Source organism: Nesoenas mayeri, assembly GCF_963082525.1.
Source record: "Nesoenas mayeri genome assembly, chromosome: 5".
NCBI classification, from domain to species: Eukaryota; Metazoa; Chordata; class Aves; order Columbiformes; family Columbidae; genus Nesoenas; species Nesoenas mayeri.
The window spans coordinates 11,153,023-11,173,945 of record NC_137548.1 but is presented as its reverse complement, the minus strand read 5'-3'; the positions used below and the strand labels follow the sequence as shown (position 1 = coordinate 11,173,945).

General features: G+C 40.9%; 1 protein-coding gene across 1 annotated transcript; it reads left to right on the top strand.

Moving 5' to 3' along the window:
• Positions 1-435: 435 nt before the first annotated feature.
• On the top strand, positions 436-20,352 carry TRMT61A (tRNA methyltransferase 61A; the record flags this gene model as incomplete). Its single annotated transcript, XM_080345641.1, has 3 exons — positions 436-766; positions 10,575-10,841; positions 20,024-20,352. 3 exons carry the CDS (start codon positions 436-438, stop codon positions 20,350-20,352), a joined length of 927 nt encoding a protein of 308 aa, XP_080201767.1.
• Between the last annotated feature and the right edge of the window lie 571 nt (positions 20,353-20,923).

The following is a 20,923-nucleotide window of genomic DNA, read 5'->3' as shown; positions in this document are numbered from 1 at the left end:
TAAACCAGCAGATGGAAATAAAAGTTACTGCTTAACAACATACTCTGAGAGCTTCTGAACTGGAATTGAAGACTGCTGAAATACTTTGCCAGTTTCTCAGTAGTATTGTGGAACAGACTGAGTAAATTATAATGGATTTCCCAAATTGTATTTAAAATGTACCGTAAAACAGGAAGAATACTGGTTATATTCAAATCTGTGGGATCTTTCGATTGATTTTAATTGGATCAAGAGTGCAGCATGGAGGAGAACCCTGAACTTCATGGAGTTCTCTTGCTAACATCTCATTTGCACAATGTGGTTCTGAAATGGGGAAAAATAAAATTACGTGGGTTTACATCTGTAGTTTCAGCTCCATCGTGATCCTACAAAAACCTCCTGAAATGTTTATTCTCTTCTAGGTGACAACCATCAGCCAGCTACAAGACCATCACAATGAGTTTTGTTGAGTATGGAGACACAATAAAGGATGGTGACACAGCTATTGTATTCTTGGGCCATGAATCCATGTTTCCTGTGAAAGTCCAGCATGGCACCGTCACTCAGACTAAGTACGGGGTCATCAGGCATTCCACGGACCTCATAGGCAAGAAGTATGGCTCCAAAGTGACCTGCAGTAAAGGAGGGTGGGTGTTTATTCTTCATCCAACTCCAGAACTGTGGACCATGAATCTTCCGCACAGGACGCAGATTCTGTATTCCACTGACATCTCTCTGATCACCATGATGTTAGAACTGAAGCCAGGCTCCATAGTATGTGAATCAGGTAATAACTAATATGTCAAAGTCCTTTATTAAGAACTAACACCAACACTTTCATGAAAAAACAGGATTATATTTACATTTTGAAAAAAGTATTTTTTTTCCATTGTGATATAATTTTCCCAATCTACACATTGGTAATTGTATTTCGTATGCACGTGTAACTGCTTCTGTTTTTTCAACAAGTAATGTTACCTCAGTATGCTGGCCTCATGTATGAGTACACCTTTGAGTATGTCTTTGATTAATTCATCTTAGAATAAATATGTAAACATTTTTCTTTCCCTTTTCTGAAACTGTTGTCAAATAGTTCAGAAACGGTTTAAATACATTATTTGAATCAAAATTCAGGCTTTGAATTTGCAGTTTCAGGGAACGTACTTGAGATAAGCCAGTGAAAGAGACTGACGATAGGGTGTTGAACTAATAAGGGAAATGAATTAGTAGTATTTATATAATGTGAGACCATGTAAGTACATGTATTTTGTCTTTCTCTTCCAAAGTGTGATCCACTTGTAGCACTGCAACTGCATGCAAAATCACTGTAGCTTTATAATACAATGGATTATGTGTTCATCACAGGGCTGTGTTTTGTTTCTAAACTTGGTTTAATTTATTACAGCTTCTGTGATTTTACTTAATTTGCAGGTAAAGAGAGAATTTTTATATTAATACATATTTTCCTGGTTAAATACAGTTTATATTAACTAGGACAAGAGGAAATGGCCTCAAGTTGCGCCAGGAGAGGTTCAGATTGGATATTAGGAAAAAATTCTTCACGGAAAGGGTTGTCAGGCATTGGAACAGGCTGCCCAGGGAAGTGGTAGAGTCACCACCCCTGGAGGGGTTTAAAAGGCATTTAGATGAGGTTCTTAGGGACATGGTTTAGTGTCAGAGTAAGATTAGGTTATGGTTGGACTCAATGATCCTGGGAAGTCTCTTCAACTGAAATGATTCTGTGATTCTCTAATAATACCTACATGGCTTTATTACTGTCAGCAGTATGAGGCTTGCTTGATTTGAGTATATCTCTGTAGTTTGGAAAACTAGAGAGATTGTTTTTTTCTGGCTGTTGCCTTTGAGTGTTTTTACTAAGCAATTTCATACATTTTTCTCTCAAGCACAGATAATGGCAAAGGATCAGCATGAGGGGATTGTGCTGTGCATTTAGCATTTCATGTTCCCACCCAAGCATAATTTTGGACAGCTTTTAAAGCATAACGACCTCTTTCCAACACTACTTATCTCTGCATCGAATTGCACCTGTTAAGAAACAGGTGGTATATGGAGCTGATTGCTGTATAGCAGAACTTGAAACAGGCAAACTCATATGCAGCAACACCTGGTACTGCTAAAATGGTTGGGTCCTATGAGTTTATAATATGGTTTGCAGGATGATCAGGGATTTTTAAGGTTGAAGTGGCAGTATTGTTCATTGGGCAGCTCTTCACCTCTTCTCCTCCCTGCCGTGTTTAGACAGGATGGGAAAAATAAACACAGCAAATTATTCAGGCTGGGAGAGATTTGAATGGCTCCATGCCCTGCCTCACTTGTAAAAGGTGAATGTTGAAGTACAGAGCTGCACATAAAATGTTTTCAGTAATGTCAAAGGTACCTAGAGAGAGTGAAAATATTTAAAAGCTCATTTATCTAAACAGCTAAGAAATGGAAACACTTGATGAGGTAACCTATGCAGATTCCCAAAAATGTTATGAGTCAAAAGTCATAGCCACAAACAATCCTTTTTGCTAAAGGGAAACTGTTGTCAGGTTTATTTTAATGCCTATGCTGTCAAAGAATTATAACTTCAGCTTTCCAGGAAAAGCAAGCAGTTTTGCTACTATAGTTTTGCTTGTATTGCCTGAAAGATGCACTGTTCATGAAAAAAGAAAGAGTATTGCATCAAGTTCATTTAGTTAACCTTGAAGCCAGAGATCTTAACTGCAAATTTGCTTGCAACTGGGCAGAAGGGGTGATTTGAATTAAAAATTTTACAGGTATTGACAACTGGAGCCTCCAGTGTGATGATGTAACCTACTTTGATGCCATCCTAAATTAGACAGCATCCAGTGATCCAAAATCATTAGTTCTAGATTAACCTTGTGTGGCCTAGACAGAACCATCCCAATGGCGATTAATAGAAACAAGACAGGAAATCTCGTCTAGTAATGACATTTGAGTCTGCTTCCTGCTGGTGCTGGTTTTAGATGTATTTTGGGCTTTAATTAGCATGGAGGTCTGTGTTTTTTGTTATTTGAATTGAACTGGTGTACATAGTTGCTGTGCGGGCCGGCAAAGCAGACACTGTAAACAGGCCAGAGCTCCTTTCCTCTTGTGTTACTAATTAGACCATGGAAGAGTGCCCTCCGTGTAGCCAGTGTAAGCAGGCAGAATTGTAGATTAGGCTCCGCAAATCTATGAAGAAATGATCAATAAAGTAAGATGAAATACCCTCTGTGTCGTGTTGTAACGCTGTGAATATGAGTGTGAATGATCTTTGGTGTCTGATCAGAAAAATTCAGTAGAATAACCAGGAGTCTAAATTTTATGTCACTTGAATTATGCAGTTTAAATTGATTAGTCATGATTTGTCATAAATGATATAAACATATCAATACAGTTTTTACTATTTGTAATCACCTTTAATAAATACATCAAGAGCAAGCTTGTCAGCAGTCCATGCATAATTAAAATGATCCAAGCATACTCTATTAAGGCTATAAGGGAACTCAGCATCTGCCTGGTGTTTCATGATGGAGGTGTAGGAATATGATCCTTTTTTCTATCTTCTGTTAATTTCTAATTTATAAAGTTATGTTGAGATTTCAAAACTCTTGGCACCATTGCCGGAGCCAAGATCTCTTGAAAGTGTTGGTCCCTGGTGCAAGGACCTCCCCACTCTGATAGAGTCTTTAACAGCCCAGTCTTTCCAGAATTAAAGGATACTTGAGATGGGTGCTGAAATACCTGCTGTGGGTGGCCTGCTAGTGTGAAACTTTAATTCTGGTCAGGTAACTCTGATCCCATTTGTGTTCATTGCACAGCCACTGTCTAGATAAAGGAATAAGCTGAATCTTTTTTTGTGTCGCCACACTCTCCAAAACTAACCTTGATGTCAGTTCCCAGGCAAGGCTATTTTCAATCTGGTGATTACAGATGCCTGTGGTATAATAACTCCATTTGACAACAGATTTTGAGGTTTTTTCGTTTATTTTTATGCTACATTGGAACCAGTATGAAACCTTTCTGATATTTTTTTCCAAACAAAAGTGTGTGAAACCATTTTTTTTAACTTTTCCTGTTCCCACGTGTCTAGGGTTTTTACTGTCCTCTCTCCCTGGTGAGACCGGAATAAATGTCTGTCCTAACCTTCTGAATTACTCACGGAATGCAGTACAGCACTGTGAAACCTCATTTAATCTGATAAATCTCAGAAATATTTTGGCTTCGATGGAGCATTGTATTTAGACAAAATGTAATTTAGTCTAAAGTATTCTAACCGCCATGCCAGTGATCCTTCAGCATTCAGCAAAATCAGACTCACATGAGCAAAAATGCTAATGGGATTTTTCATTTCCCTTCAGCTAAATCCCAAATTAAAAATTGCTAAACCCTGTGCATTGCCACACAGCAGTGGGTTTCTTAGCCCACAGACTGGATTTCTGAAGACTGAGAACAGTATTCTGGGTTCTCACGGTTTCTCTGTGGAGGAGTAATGGGAGCTGCTGGCCAGCCTTACACTGGAACATCTTAAAACCAGTTATGAAATGTTCAGACTCACAGCCTGGGTATAGATTTTGTTAAGAGTACACTCATAAAAATTAATGAGGACCTAATGATTAATGGATACTCAATAAATGATTAATGGTTTATTGTGGAGTCCCAGCAAGTCAGCTGTTTGCTTATGACTCCTCTGAAGTGCTTATAGACTTTTTGACAAATATTGCTCATGTCTTTACAATTGTTGTGGCATAAGTATACGTAAACTTTTCGCACTGTAGCGTAAAGTACAGACCAAAGTTTCTAAGTGTTAATTTGATTTTGAGACATGCTTATACTAATTATGGTTTATAATGTCTCACTTATCTACCTCTTAGCAGCTATTCAGGTTAGAGCAAGAGAATTTGAAAACCTGATCCTTGTATAAAAGCTTTTGAAGTATAAGAAAGGCCTCATCAGTACAAACATCAGAGAGCATAGTATTCTCTTGACATGCTAAAGGCCTGAACCAAAACTGGCCACATGAGGCATCACTCCAGTGTATTCAGACTTGTGTCTGACCTATGGCTGGTGAGGAATGCTGTTCATACCCTCAAGCGCTTGTTTCCAGACTTTCTGGGCTCACTTTCATCTTATCGTTTCACTTGACCACCACGCGCAGTTCTCGTGCAGCTCTGAACTTAACAATATCATGTCCATTTACAGAAGATGCCTCCCTACAGAACTCCAACTCCAATCTCTAAGGAAAAATTCTTTTCAGTCTTTACATTCCCGTTCCTTTTGTAGGCAGCGCCAGCCTTGAAAACTTCCCTACTAACCTTCCCCAACTGCTCAGTCTTGTCAGTGTGCAGTGGCCCTCTCTGACCTCCAGCCCACTGCCTAAAATGCCTGTTTTCAGTGTGGTGTCCACAACAGGCAGGAGAAAGAGCAAATCCTCTGTAAAGTGAACTTCTTGATTTGCTGCTTCCTCTTCTCATCTGCCAGCTCATCTCCTTGAAGCTCTTTCTCCTGCTCTCCTCCTCTCTCTCTCTGTCCCTGCTCTTGCTGTGTCTTACCTCTGCCACCATGATTTGTGCCCCTGACTATCTTCACAGTAAGATATTTGCATTCGTTTCCATCAAATGCTTACTATCTCTTCATATATTTCCCTCAAATTATTAATGATTCTCCTGTTACATAAATTTGTCACGTACAGTGAGCAGCCTTTCTCTCTTCAGTGTTTCCTCACAGATAACAGTTGTGGAGTTGTTAGCTCTGTCTGAAGATTAATTTTCCTTTGGTTTTGAGGCTCTTTCCGTTCTCATGGCTGACTCATGACCCGTCTTATTATTTGCTAGGTCTCAGTGGCGTAGCTAGGAGACAAATACAGCAACACTGTCATTGTTTTGTTGTATTTACTCATTTTAGAATAACTTAGGTAGCCAAATTTTGCAGCAGAAAATTCAGTTCTATTAAAATGTTCCTAGATATTGTATTGACCCAGTATTACTCAATACTCTGCATACTTTTCATCTTTTCTCTTTTCACGGAGTATGAACCTATGTATGCACTTAAGACTTTCTTCAGCTTTATTCCAAAATGCATTTGCCTCTGCACTTCTGTAAACATCTACAGGTCCTAAATCTCAATTTGTAGATCCTTTTCTTAAAAAGAAGCACCCATCGTGAGAATTTTTTAGGGAAAGCAAGCCAAGCTATAGCCTGCAATGAGGACATGTAGTGGAACACAGAATTAGGTCACTTATGTTTACAGCATGGGTGGGATTCCAGGAGGTTAGGTAAATATCCTTTGCAATAAGAAGACCAGACTAAACAGAAGACAGTGTAAAAATGTACTCTTTTATTCAGTTATCAGTCAAGTGCTGTGCTAGATGCTGTGGTAACACTCGTGTTTCTCTTGACAGTGTTCTGGTGTGTATCTATACTGTGTTGAAATAACACAGGTTATTTTTTATGAGCTCAGATGTTGTCCACTGCAGCTTTGAAAAAGTCAGAAATGATCTTCACGTGGACATTGTCTCAAGATGGCTGAGGTGTGTGGAGGCTTCTCTGTGGAAAACCTGCCACTTGAATAAGCAGAGAGTGAGAAGAACAGATCTGTTTGAGGTCAGGGGGATGATCAGGGAGTTCATCTGATCAATACTTTCTTGTCTACAAATCAGAAGGAAGTATGAGTAGATGCTGAGGTAGTAGATGCTCATCTAGGTATCCACTTGTTAGGACTGAAATCCTTCTAAAACTGCAGTGTTTTCCCTGTCTTGAGAAAGGAAGGAAACACTCTCCTGAGCTTCGATGTATCAGAGAAAAAGAATGGAGTGTGCTTGAGCCCAAGAAGAAGGATAGTACATCAGTCTGCAGGGCCTCTATCCACCTAACTCGTGGTTTTAACACAGGATATTAATTAATGCCTTTGGACTGAGATGAACCACTTTTCTAGTTTACAGGTTGATCCCCTACATGGTGCCTTCTCCTCAGATTTTGGGCTTTGATTATGGCATATTGGGTACCCTGTGGTTTGTCACTAAATGCCTGCAATGCAGATGTCTGCTGTTTGACTGAGATGTTATAGGTCACAGAACAGTCAAGGTAAAAGAGGATCATATTTTCCAAAGGTATTAGCAGTGACCTAAGTGCTCACCTAGGTGAGCTCTGAAACAGCAGCTGTGGTGCTAAGAATGTCTTCAGTATGGTTTGAATTATCATTGTTTTACCTCTCTTCTGTAGAGTCCATTCATGATTAATAACGCTGTAGTTAAAAGGGCATCGTCCTGTGGTAGAGAGCAAACAGTTTCTAAGGCTGTTTATAGTGGAAGCTGTCAGAAAGGTAAGCATCCTGGTGGAAAGATTGTAAACTGTTCTGAAATTTGTCTTGCCTTCTGCTTTCTGGGTCAAATCAGGAATACAAGCATTTCACTGCACCTGTATGAGAATTAAAATCTGTTGAAGTCCATCCAGTTCTTAACTGGCCTCTTCTAGTACAAAATATTGATGTTTGAGCATTTATTTTTTTGGTTCATTTATATACAGGTAATTCAGCTATGATATTCCAGGTTTGGTACCATTCTGGTTCATGTCTTCAGTAGGACTCTTTGCGTTTTGCGGCTTTCCTGACTGTTTCTGTTTCATGCTGAGGATACCTTTCATTTCCCAAGGAAACCTGAACCTGACTAGAACCTACTCCAAGTTGGTGCCTAGGACTCTTTGAGTCATATTTTGCCGAATACTGCTTTTTTCAGTAGTGATTTTCAAATAAGGACAAAGAGAAATGGAAAAGGAATTGAGAAGGTGGCGGGAGGATTCGAATGTTGAATGTTGCGGATTTGCAGGGTAGAAGGTGAATATAAATATTCATTTCCCTTTCTACAACATCAGAGAAGCACAGGGTTGAACATCTGCCTTCTGTCAACAGTACTGGTGAGACTTTAGGGATTGTGTTCAGTATGGACTCATGCTGAATTGCCAGACCCTCAAATTCTTAATCACATCAAGCATGCAGAATTATCAGGCGCATGAGACTTGAGGGTCTTCATCATTTCACAGGACTGGGTTCCGAATCTGTCGATTGTACAACGATGCGATTCGTAATCATCTTGTTCTTTGTTTCCTGCAGTTTTGAGAGCGTTGTCACGGAGAAGGCAGGCAGCATCTTCAGAAGTACTCTCATTAATGATGTTAGTGTGATGGAATTTGATATGTTAAAATGTGATACATCTGTATTATTCTCATGTTTACGGTAGCTAGTCAACAATAAATAATTCCTGGCAACCGTGTTTGACAAAAGCTCAGTCTGTAATACGCCTGCAAAGTGATGACTTCCAACATCCTGGTTTTGGTTCAGGGTTGGGCTTGGAGTGTTTGTGAATAAAAAAAGAGTACCAGAAAATAAGCCAAAAAATCTTAAGGGGTTTTCCTAGAGAGGAGGCAAACAGCATCTTCTGTGGTGTTTTTAAGAGTGGCTATAAAAGGAAAGTGATTAAAAATGTAGAAGAATATGAACAAGGAAACTAGATACACGCACAAGCTGCCTCTCTCTCCTGCTTACAGCCCAGCTGTGCTGACAGGCCTGTTCACTCCATTAGATTAGCAGAGGAGGATGCAGAAAGTGTGCAGCAATACCCATCTGAGAGGCAAAATAATTAAATTTCACATCAGTTTGCTAAAGTTCTCAGTTGTGCAATCTGACCTTCTGGCATGAAATAGAAAGGCAGAATTTCAATCGTTTTACCGTCCTGTGAACAATAGTTCACTGCTCTTGTCATTAAAAAACAAGCAAATAAAAACCAAACACAAAAACAACAAAACCAAACACCACAATGAAATGCTGTTTCTTTGCTAAGCACATATATAATTGAGTTTTTACAACCACATGGCTACTGTGCTACCATTACTCTTATTAAGGAGGGAAAAATTTATGTTAACATTTAGAGCCTACAGGTGCCATGACCAGTTTTTCATGTGTACATGTGTCTTTTGCATTTTGTTTGCTTTGTTTTAATACTGGCATGGATGTATGGATTTTCACTTTAAATGTGTGCGCCACAGTTTCTCTTCTCCCTTGGATCTCTCTGGAGTCAAGTGCTAAAATCTGCTGGTCCTCCCTCCTGGTCTGATGTGCCCCATTAAAGCTGGGGGAGGGTGTGAGTCCCCCAGTGGGGTCAGAGCCCTCTCGGAGGGAAGCAGACGAGCAGTGCTGATTGCACAGGGCAGTTGGTTGATCCAGTGGCAAACACAGGCCCTGAGCTCTGTTTACAGTCTGGATGTCTCCCCTTTCAGAGCTGTCGGATTAAATACGCTGCCAGGACAATGTTTCTCCCCTTATGTGACAAGAGGGCAAGAACCTTGGATCCCTCAGGAAACTCTGACTTCCTGTACGGTTACAGAAAGTATGGCTCCAATTAAGCAGCTGTACCAGCCCCTGTGTCCTCTAATTAATTTCCTTTCTACTAATTTCTGAGCTTTCTCCACTGCTGCTGTACTTCAGGTTCTGTCCTTTATAAGGTTTTTAGGATGTACGTTAGTTGAAAGAACTTGCTTCAGGCTGAAATTTAGCCTGAACAGTCACTGAAGATAGCTAGAAATAGATATTCTTTTTACAGGAGAAATGTGTTCCAAGTACGGAATTATAAATCAATAACCACAGTTAATTTGGAGTTGCTGTGGGGTTTTGAGTTTGAGGGGTTATTCTGTTAAATGCCACTTGAGTGAGTAATTTGCAACGTCGATTGGTACATGGGTGTTTTCTTCAGTGAAAGCACTGGTTATTAGTCATTCATCTATTTAATATACCAATGGATCATTTAAAATAAATTTTCTAAATTATCCAAGTAAAACAAAGATAAAAATCTGTGTCTTAATAGTCCCTGTTTGTACATGGTATTGTACTTACATACGATTTCAGGTATGTGATGGATCTCATTAAACTTCGTTAAGATTATATGGGTGTCTATGTATGTCAGTTGCCTGTGAAAGCAGGTTGTTTGGTCCTTGTGACTGCAAGGAGCTGAGAGGCCTCACTTTTGGATAATTTCATTGGGAGTTGAGGATGGCCAGTGTCTCTTAAGAGGCCTGGGGCAAAACAGACTCCATATCCTGAAGCCATTGGTTTGCATGGATATCAGTAGGATTCTCAAGCACGGACCCTTGCCAGCATCTCTTCTTTGGTTTAATTGAAGCATAAGGTTTTGAAAATACATCAAAGTTTGCCTGAATGTCTTTTCACCCTAGAAGAGTCTGGCACTTTGAAAAAAACTGTCTGGTTAATTTTACTGAATTTTTCATGTCGCATTTACTTCCTCATGTTCTCTTGTGGCACTTGTTAGAGCCATAGCTGACCTTTGGCATTGTTTTTCTACTCCAGGGAGAGAGGACAGGTTCTGAGTTTGCCAGATTTTTAATAAATGCTTTGAGGACCCCAAAGACTGTGTCCTAGGTCATGTAGTCCCTCTCTCCTTGTGAAGGAAGGAAGTTTAACCAAGAGTTTCTGTTCATTTGAGTTTTGAGTAGGTGTTCAAGCAGGAGGACTAATGGAGAAATCCTTTATTCTAATGCTTAGCACTGTGAAAAGACATTTCATGAGTTGTTTGTCTTTTCTAGGTACGGGCAGCGGATCCCTCTCCCACGCTCTCATCAGGACAGTGGCTCCCACAGGGCACCTGTACACTGTGGAGTTCCACCAGCAGAGAGCCGAGAAAGCCAGGGAGGAGTTTCGGGAGCATGGGGTGGAGCATCTGGTCACCGTGACCAACCAGGATGTCTGCAAAAACGGGTTTGGCGTCTCAAACATTGCAGATGCTGTGTTCCTAGATATTCCATCTCCATGGGAAGCCATAGGACATGCAAAATCAGCGTTAAAAGCTGAAGGTAACTGCACTCATTTATTTTTCTTCAGGACGTGCTGTGCATGCACACGTGTCTGCCTTTGAGCCATACACTAGGTCTGCTCCATTGTGTGATTGCTGTTCTCAAATGTCAAAGTCTCTATGCATTTCTAAGGCTGAAAACCTTCAAAAGATGTCTTCAATTTACAGTGGAAGATTTGAAAGAGGATCAACTCTTTCTTTCAGGCCTGTGCTAGCTGCTACAATTAGCATGAGCAGTTGATAAAAAACCTTTTGAACCTTTGTCAAGTGCATTTTGATAGACCTGAGGTGTGTGGGAAACAGCAGTAACAATAAATGCTGAAAGCAAATGTCTTTGGTAATTCAATGGAAAGGTATTTTTATAAAAGCTGTTCAGGTGCACTTCACATCAATTGTTGCAGATTTGGATCTATTTAACAGAGCACCCCATTGGTAATGTTAAAGAAAATGTGGCTGTACTTAAATATGCTTGCCATTTGCTGCTTTAAATCTCTGCTGTTGGAGCTAGTGGGAAGTTAGTTGTTGATTGCAGAGGGAATGGAACATAAAGGCTGTTTTAGCTTATGCCTGTTATTCTGAGATTGGGACAGCAAGGGGGAACTGCTGTTGAGGTATTGGATGGATTCTGTCAGTTTATTATAAGGCTTTTACCTATTGAAAAATAAGCTTCAGTGAATAAATAATTCTTTTATCCTGGAATAAATTTACGCCTAATTAGTGTTACAGTAGTGTAACTGTGCTAGCGTGGATCTGAACTAAGTTGTGCCAGATCACTTCCATCTACAGAAGTGACTTTTCTGATCTGGAGAGTATGGAGTGCTGAACAGTGCCTATGCTTGCACATGTGTTTAGTAAAACCTGAGTATGTGCTAAGGCCCAGTTCTTTGTTAAAATATGTGATCACAGGCCTGACTTTAAGTGAATTGTTAGCTCTTCTTGAAATCACAGGATTTAAGCTTGTTCTTAAAGGTGACTGAACATGCGTTAACTTGCTTAGTCAGGACTGACCCAGCTGTTGAGGCTACCTCAGCTACTACTGAAAATTTTCTAGAAAGCTCTCTGATATCAATGTAACATGTGCTTTCTTTAAAAAGTTAATAAAGAGAGACTTACTAGGACTCTGTACCTGCAAGGGTTACAGTTCAGTTTTGTAGCTGCTTTACAGTGTGTCCTGGGGAAAAAAAATAATTTTCACTGTACTGTACAATGCCCTTCCCATGCTCAAATTATCTAATCTAGTGAGCACAACACTCAGCTGACTTCCCAGCTTAGAAGGCGCTGCATTGCGCAGTCCAATTTGAATTATTTAAGTGATGCATGTTTAGAATACTAAGCAGAGCTGCTTGAACGGTTCCAAGTTTTGAATCCTTGTCTCACTCCAGCGTTTGAAATCCTAGAAAAGATATTATAGTCCCAAACTGGCCATACCATCTGGCTGTGCTTTTCTGTGTTATGCTACAAGGTTACATCTGCTTAGGCAATAGAAATAATACTTTAAAATCCCACATTTTTCTATCTGTGAAGTGGCATCATGCACTTTATGTACCTGTCAGAAGGCGAATTTGCTGATCCTTGCTGCAGTTTTTGCTGCAAGCAGCCACCAGTGTCAGAGATCTGATATTGATCTAAGGCTCATATTTTGGGTTTCATAGTACCTGACTGACCTGGGGGCATTGTATTTACTTTGCTATTTTGCATATAAACAAAAGCTGTTTTTCTTTTTCATATAAAATACAATTGATTGCAGTAGTTATAGATACAAACATGCATTTCTCTTTTATTCCAAATCATGTGGGTAATTTTGTTGTGTTTGTTTGTTTGTTTATTGCTGTAAAATCCAAAAATATAATAGAAGGGTGTCTATCACTGCTTCCTTTCCTTACCACAGGCAGATAATTTTATAGTGCTCCTTTGTTATGTTTTCAAATAGTTAAAACTCTTCTGCAGTAAGAACAACCTGTGCACATACTGCTGTTGTTCACCACCATTCCAAGGGTTAGTATAGTGATAAAGCACCATTGGAGAAAACAAGTTGTTCCACTTTTTTCCCTCCACGCCGTCTCTCTCACATCTGGACAGGGTCACATCTGAACCATTCACACTGTGCGTTTTATTGTGATGTGCTGCATAAATATCACAGCTGTACTGCCAGATAGTGGTAATTTATTCCCTAAAGTCTAAAGGTAGTTTGAATGACATCAGAGCTAAGCGAGTTTGATATACAGCATCAGCTAAGCCTCCTCTTTAAAACCACAATATTCATTGTGGAGTGTTCAGCTGAGACAGTATATGAGAGAGAGTTCTTAACCTTAACAGAACCTTATCAAATCAGTGTTTTCTGTCCTACTTAAGTTCAAAATCCTGAATGGTTGCATCTCCTAGTAGTCTGAGTGTTAACGATCCTCTTCACCGAGTACGTATATCACTCACGTTATGCCCTGCAGTATGCTGGAAATACATCACTTACAGTAGCTTGGACTCCCATTTAAAGCACTGCCAACCTCTGAAGAGCTAAAAGACATAAAATGGCACAGTAGGTTTGTGACTAGAAGGTTCATGTTTTCTGGTGATGTGCTTCGCTGATGTTCAAGCTGCATCTCTGCTTCATCCTTCTGCGCTGATTTCACCAGTCCAGCAGAAATGCTGCTCGGGTACTGCTGCACTGCAGAACTTTATTTCATTTCCAGACCTGCACTGTTGTTCTGTTGCAGCATCTGCTGATTAATGCTCTCCTGGAGTCATAGCTGCTGTTCCCAATGTCTGACCTTGGCGGTTTTTGCAAAGTTGCTGTTAACCCCTTCAGGCTAAATTTTTTTAAATGAAGAAAAGGAAAAAACTGGAATGTAATAAAAATATCTTCATTATTCTACAGTTCTTAAATGTCCTGAAACTTTTGACTCCCAGGCATCTCACAGCTGAATACTGTAGAGCTTTGAATATAATTCTGCACCCACCTACTCTACTCTCATAAATACTTTCTGTTTCTTACAAGGCTATGAAACATGAGGCAGAAGCCCATTTGTACAATCATTTTCATACAGATTTTACATTTTCAGATAGAGATGGAAAACTACAGTTGTATGAGATTGGATTGGCCTCATATTACGTCAGTTGTTGGTGATGTTTGAATTAACAGTCTGAGTCACAAAATTATTTTAAAAACACCACTCTTTTATTTCCTTTCTTTCTTTTAAATATTTTACTCTTAAATTCGGACTTGCCACTCCATCTTGAGCATCATAAAGCCCTTAAATTATGAGTTTGTCGAGTTGTGATCCTTGGGATATCATCTGAATCAGGGAACAAGGTGCTCTCAGGTTTCCCCACAAAACTCTGCAGGGAAAGTTCCTTCTGAACATCTGCCCATATGGGCCTCTGTGTTTCTTCCCATCACAGAAGCCCTTCAGCAGTACTCTGTAGTAGCAGCTGGTTTTAATTTGCAAAGTCTTATTTTTGTTTTGGTTGTACACAGTGTACTTAAACTACGTCTTGTTTGCATTTTTTTCCCCTTAGCATAGCCATTGATTGTTGTCCTAACCTGCCAGGTTTGGTTGTTACTGATGCTGTATAAGAAAAATAAATAATATCTCATCCTCCTAGTAGCCTGTGGTGCAGGTAGGGCATTGCCTGGTTTAGCTACTGTCAATTTTAATTTGGGCTTGCCTCCCTTCTCCCTGAGCTTTCAGAGAATACCATGTCCACACAGAAGGTCTCACTGACTGTTGTTCTTGAGCCCCAGATGTTATTTATGGTCTCGTTCTTAACACCCAGGTGTGGCTTTGAGGAGCTGCTGAGACCCCTGGCAACAAGTCTCACCCCTGTGGTGTGTGGGTAGGGAGTACCCCAGGCTGAATCACACTGAGAAGAGGGCAGTGACATCAAGGGTGATGTTTGGGCTCGGGCTACCTCGGGAACACAGAAGGAGTATGTTAGGGCAGGAAGCGGAGCCTGCCAGTCTGGCATGGTGTGTCCTCTACCCATGCAGCTGGTACTCTAGTTGGTATCAACGCTTCTCGTCTCCCCAGGAGACTGGTCTGTAATAAATGGATGAAGTGATAAGCGCTTGCTAAAATGTCAGCACCAGCCTTTGCGTATGGCACCTGCTTTGATTCAAACAAGAGTTAACCCAAGGTGAGGTTAAAGATCCACAAAGTAACTTTAAATTGAAGCATAGCCTCTCAACACTGAGGGGCCATCTGGTGTAGTGCAGAACTGCCCCACTAGGATCTAGAACTGGGTGCTGACCCACAAAGCAGCTTCACCTGGTTCCCAAGCACTGGCTGTTGGCACCAGCCCCAGTTGTGCCTGGTCAGAGGGCATTAACCTGGCTCTGATCTGTCAAGGGCTGGTCGTCAGGTGCACATGATGGGCCTGGGCTGAAGTAAAAGTGATTCATGTGTCAGGCATCAAGCAGGAGTCCTGCATCATAATCCATGGTGTGGAATGCCAGCTAAAGCTGTTGGCCTTTGCACAGTTTGTAGGAAGTGGAATGAAAGGATCCTTAAAGAAGTTGCTAAGTTTTCTTCCTCAATTTTGGAGCCAACTTCCTTGTTACATGCTTTTGCCAGGCCGTAACAGTGAGCAGGAATACATTCCTTCTGAAGGATGCACCTACAAATGTAGAGGTTAAGTCACACTTGCAGAAAATCACATCATGCTCCTATTAATGAGCTGGCAAATGATTTGGAGAAAATTTTCTTTTCTGAATCAAGAAACATCCTTTAATTTCTTCCAACAGCTGAATCCTTTAATTTCACTTGTCAAGGAAGCTACATCAAATCGCCCACGAGCACACTCACTTAAAGGACGTTCTGTCCCCTTTTACAGAGGCAATATTTTTAGTGTCCTACTAGCACAGAGTAAATGCCACGGTGATGCTGCTCGGTGACTCTCCTGCCTCGCCCCAACATAATAATAATGCCTGTGTGATTTTTTTTCTTCTTTGAGGTTTTTGTAATGTAATCTTCCAGTTATGACAATGCACTGAAGTCCCAAACGCAGAGCTGTGTTCTTTACCCAGAGATAAAAATGCTGTGTTGTATTCTCTACATGACAGAATCGTTTCTAAAATTACAGGCCCTTTTCTCTGGAAGTTAATGGTGCTGCACTACATATGTTCTTTTTGCACCTTCTAAATAATATTGGGATGATGAAAAAACCTGTCAGAGCACTTGTGACACATACTATAACCTACAGAGGTGAGAGCATGTAACTTGGACACATTTTCTGTATCGTAAGCATGCACTAGAGTTCTTGTGAATTGGATAGCGCTGCCAGATTTTCCATAATGGAAACCCAAAGCTAACTGGAACTGGTAGAGGTGTTAGTGCTTCCTCAGACAGAATTGTTTGTTGGAGTTGCACAGGGACATACCAGGAACTGCTCTTGAAGGAGGAACAACTTTCAAGGCACAAACCTTTTGTAAATATGCAGGGGTGTGTCCCTTGATTATTAATTCGATACTGTCTGTTAAAATGTACAGTGCTACGTGGATGCAAACTTTCTTTTCTTTCCCCCTTCCCTTAAACTCTCTAATCGTTCTGGTCTGAATTGTACTTCAATATTCATATCCTCTCGACCTTGTTGCTCGTTACGATGACTGCCAGGACTGTGTGGGCTTGTTCCAGCCTACGGGTTCAGGAGATTTAACCTCTCCATTAAATGTTTCAAACTAACTCACTCTCTGTAACACTGAAGATAGAAAAAAAATTAAGTCTTTCATACAGTCTCATTATTCTCTTCTCCTCAACTGTAGCACTTGTCAGATGCATTATACATGAATAAACACATTTTTAGACAGCTCTTCAGATCAAAAAGCTCACACAGCTTCCCAATGTGAACAGGATTAATCTCAGATAATTGCTATATCAATTTATGATGACACACAGATCTCATTAACCAAATTTAGGAACGGTAGCATTCCTAAAAAGGGAGCTCTGAAGGAACACAAACTCCGTTTGTACTCAGAAGTTTCCGTTTGGTTGTTTTCACTGCTCTCTGCTCTAGTCTACTCTTCTGTGATCCTCAGACAGAGCAGTGAGCCTCAGCGAGCGGAGAGGGAGGCACTACATGTCTTTTCTTCATTCACTAAGGAATCCTTGGCATGGCAAGGCAAAGCAATGCATATTAAAGTCCTTCAAGCCCTAAATGCCTCTTGATGTCTAAAGGACAAGAGGGCTCTTAGAGAATCTGAGAATTGTAAACGCTGAAAACTAGATTTATATCTCTTTGGTGACTGTGGCAGAAAGGGCGTCACCTAGTCAGTAATCTGGCGAGGGTACAGAGGGCAGCCCACAGTGTAGAGAATTCAGAAGCTTCTGGTCTGATGAAGGTGACAGTGTCTCTGCTCCTGGGACAGATGAGAGTGTCCTGAGCGCTGGTTTTCTGCTGCTCAGAGTCTGCTTTTTTTGCTGGTCTAAACACACCATGGCAATGGAAGCTTCTCAAATCTTTCTATTGTTGACAGCCTCTTGCAGCCTGGAACTGCAATTTCATTTTCGCCTGCCATCTTCTGCTAATTGTAGCTTTCCAGTCTTCTCTTAATACCTGCTTAATGAAACAAGTCCAGCCTGTAGGTCGGATCCAGCCTGCCTGCCAGTGTGTGCAAGAAAAAGCAGAGGAGACCCCTCTCACTCGTTAGGATCCATAAAGACAAGTGCTTGATGGTTTTGCTGCTGAGCTATTTGTAGGTATATTTATTTGAGAGGGATGTAGAGTAATAACCAGAACAGTAGGTATGAAAGGGAAAAAATGAAATTGGCAGAACTACTAAAACCCACTGGATGCTCTCAGTCATATGGAATACCAGCCACTATGCTGTTTTCTCACTCTTCATACCTTGAGAAGCTCCCAGCAGTGCAGTAAGTAAAGTAACATTATTTTTTGTGCATCCCCTCTGGATATTAGCTATTACAAACAAGAGCTTTCTTCCCTACCAAGCGGCTTGAAAGACCCATTTTCTGTAACCACACTTCCCCGAGCAGCCCGCTTTGCGAGGAGGCCGTCTGATAAATCAGCACCAAGTTTGGTGTTGACAAGCTGTGCTCAGCTGACCATCCCCAGGCAAAACGAAGGGTGCTCTGCCTTTAACTGGAGGTTTGACAGGAACTGTGGGCGGCTCTGCAGCTTGTATGGCAACAGCTGTGTGCAGGCTTCTTAGTCTTTAACTGTAAATCTAGAACATGTGAATTCGAAAGCCTAAACATGTCTTGAAATCCTAGTAGTCAGAATAAATAAGAACAAGCTTACTATAAATGTAAATATATTTATCTTCTTTATTGCAATGTAAACCACCAACAAAAAACAAAAAGCCTGAATGGAATAGTAGTAAGTCTCTGGTCTCTCTGCACATTCTTGCTTTGCAGACAAAGAGTTATTGTGAACTGACATTTAGCTAAGTTAGACATTTGTTCAGTTCCCTACACAATAAGAATAGAACATCTTTCTTTATAACATATGATGTGCATCATAGTAGCTTTCTAATTATGTAACAGAAATTCTTCCTGAGCTTTTCTCTTTTACATCTGCAAACATGGTAGAAGTGTGTACTGCTTTGGCCAGGAAAGATTAGCTGTCCAATTCAGAGGCATTTTGGTAGATCTGGCCATGCCAATCAACATATAAATCCTATTTTGTGGGAGCCAGTGGACTGGGTGTGCAATTAAATCAGCATCAGCAGAGTTGGTTCATAGTGACACGTACCAGCATTAATTTTGCAGTTGATTATTAGATTTATTTTTTAATTGTCACTCCAGGGAATTACTTGTCCAGGATACTTTGTTGTGAAGATGCATGATAAGAAGCCCTGGCTGTGGAGACTTTATTTCAGGCCTAAAATTAAATCGTACTTAGTGTATGGTGGATTAATATTCATGGAAAGTGTTCTTCCCCAGTTGGTACCCAGCACATCATTGCTGCACAGTAACTAGAGTGCTACAGTGACGCTTTCAGACCTGATGCTTTCTTTTTTTAGAGATGTGACTTTAGAAACGAAAAAGGAAAAAAAGAGGGGAGCTTGAGATAAAGCAGGCTTCGCGTAGTCCCAGCATACCCTCTATTTTTAGCAGGACGCTTTGCTCTCACTTGCACGGGTTCTGTTAAAGACAGTACTTAGACAACTGGTGTTGGAAGGCTTGGCTAGATGAGCCTGGGAGAGGGCTGGGAAGGAATGCAAATCAGGTCAGTGAGCATTTTCATCTAATTGTAATAAGTAAAACAATAGCTGAAGCTGCATTGCCCGGTGTTCCTTCCCCAGCACAAAAGCTTTTCAGGAAGGGCAGTTGCCTTGCAGGACACTGTGTCCCGGGTGAAAGCACATGCCCTGGCTTTATGGCAGACAGTGTCTTTGTAATTCTTTGATCTGATTTGGCTGTGGCTTTTCAGAGTAAATCTGAATCATTCTATTCTCAGCTGTTAAGGTGACATTGCAGCATGCAGAAAGTTGTAGGAGGCCTATTAATACTCTGCATTTAGAATCAAAAATCTGAACTGTGCATAGACAAGGAGACAGGTGTTAGTTCATCGCTTAAAGTCCTATCATAGCGTTTTGAAGCGTTTGCTGTAAACCTGCCCAATGTCATACCCAGTAAACTTTAATGTTCGGGAGACACGCTAGTCAGCTTGACTAAAAGGGAAAAGCCTTAACAGCACTCCTTCTATGGCTTGGAGAGATTACTTTATTGTGTACATGCATACCATCGTTCTCAAATAAACACAGCCGCTTTTGTCGGAGTGTGTATGCACGCACGCTTGTGTTCTAATGAAGGCAACTCTGTACAGTGTGTGGAGAATGACTTCTGGCTTTGTGTCCGTGCCAGCTTCAGCTCGGTGTCTCAGTCTAGAGTAGTAGATAGTGATTCCAGAAGAGTCACTGCTGTAAAAGGATCAACTTTAATGGTTTTATCATGAACAAGTGTGGTGGGCAACACTGGATTTGGAAAATGAATGAATTTGCTGTTGCAATTTTTAAAGGGTCTGAAACATCTTTTAGAGTCATCCATGTTTGATTTTGTGCTGACGCTTTAAACCTGCATAGTTACCTCATGGGAATTTCTTGAAGAATGTTTTCACTTTGTCTGTATAATAGTAATACAATGGGTGTCTGGGAGAATTTGAAACAAGAGAGATAAAAATGGTTTCATTTTGGTTTTTGCCCTCATTTCTACTGTCTGTCTCATTTTGCAGGTGGCCGCATCTGCTCTTTCTCCCCCTGCATCGAACAAGTCCAGCGAACCTGCCTAGCGATGGAAGAATATGGTTTTACAGAGATTAACACCTTGGAAATTCTTCTCCGAGTGTACAACGTAAGGACAATTAGCTTGCAAATCCCTGACCTTGGAAAAGCAGCTGAGGATAATTCCAGCGCTGGCTTTGACAGCAGCAGCGCATCAAACGCAGGCAGCCCGTGCGCCGATGCGCAGGTGGGGACGGTGCAGTTCAAAAGCGGCGTGCCACTGCGGGACATGGTGGGTCACACCGGCTACCTGACCTTCGCCACCAAGAGCCTCTTTTAGTCCATGTTGGGTTTGTGCAGCTCGGAGCGGTTTGTGTGTTTGTGTATGTTTTCATGGTTCTTTTTTGTAGGGGATCCAAATTTTTACTTGTCAGGGAATTCCATATATAGTCAGATTTGGTTGGAATATGCTTTGTTTAAATAGTACACAGGCATGAGCCAGAGCAGCATCAAGGGAATGTTGAAGCTCTGGAATGGTGCTCCACTCGCTGTCAGAAAGAAGATAAATTAATAGCGAACGGCCAATCTCCTGTTAAGAAAGCAAAACAAACAGCATGCTAATTGCAAATAAGCTGGATCTTTTCTCAATTACTTTCCCAGGTTTATGATTTTATTTTATTTTCCTAACACCACTAGACACTTTTTTTTAACTTCTCTAGTGTCTGTGTTGCTCTTAGGAATGTGAAAGTGCCTCCTTGCTTCCTTTTAGATATGAAAGTTGTGAGGTCAAAGGGTTGCCAGCACAACAGAATTCGTGTTTCCTTGGAGCGCTGTTCAGCTGCACAGAGAATTGTTGGCAGGACTCAGGAACACAACCTCTTACTCCATTCCAGGCTGGCATCTGCAAATCA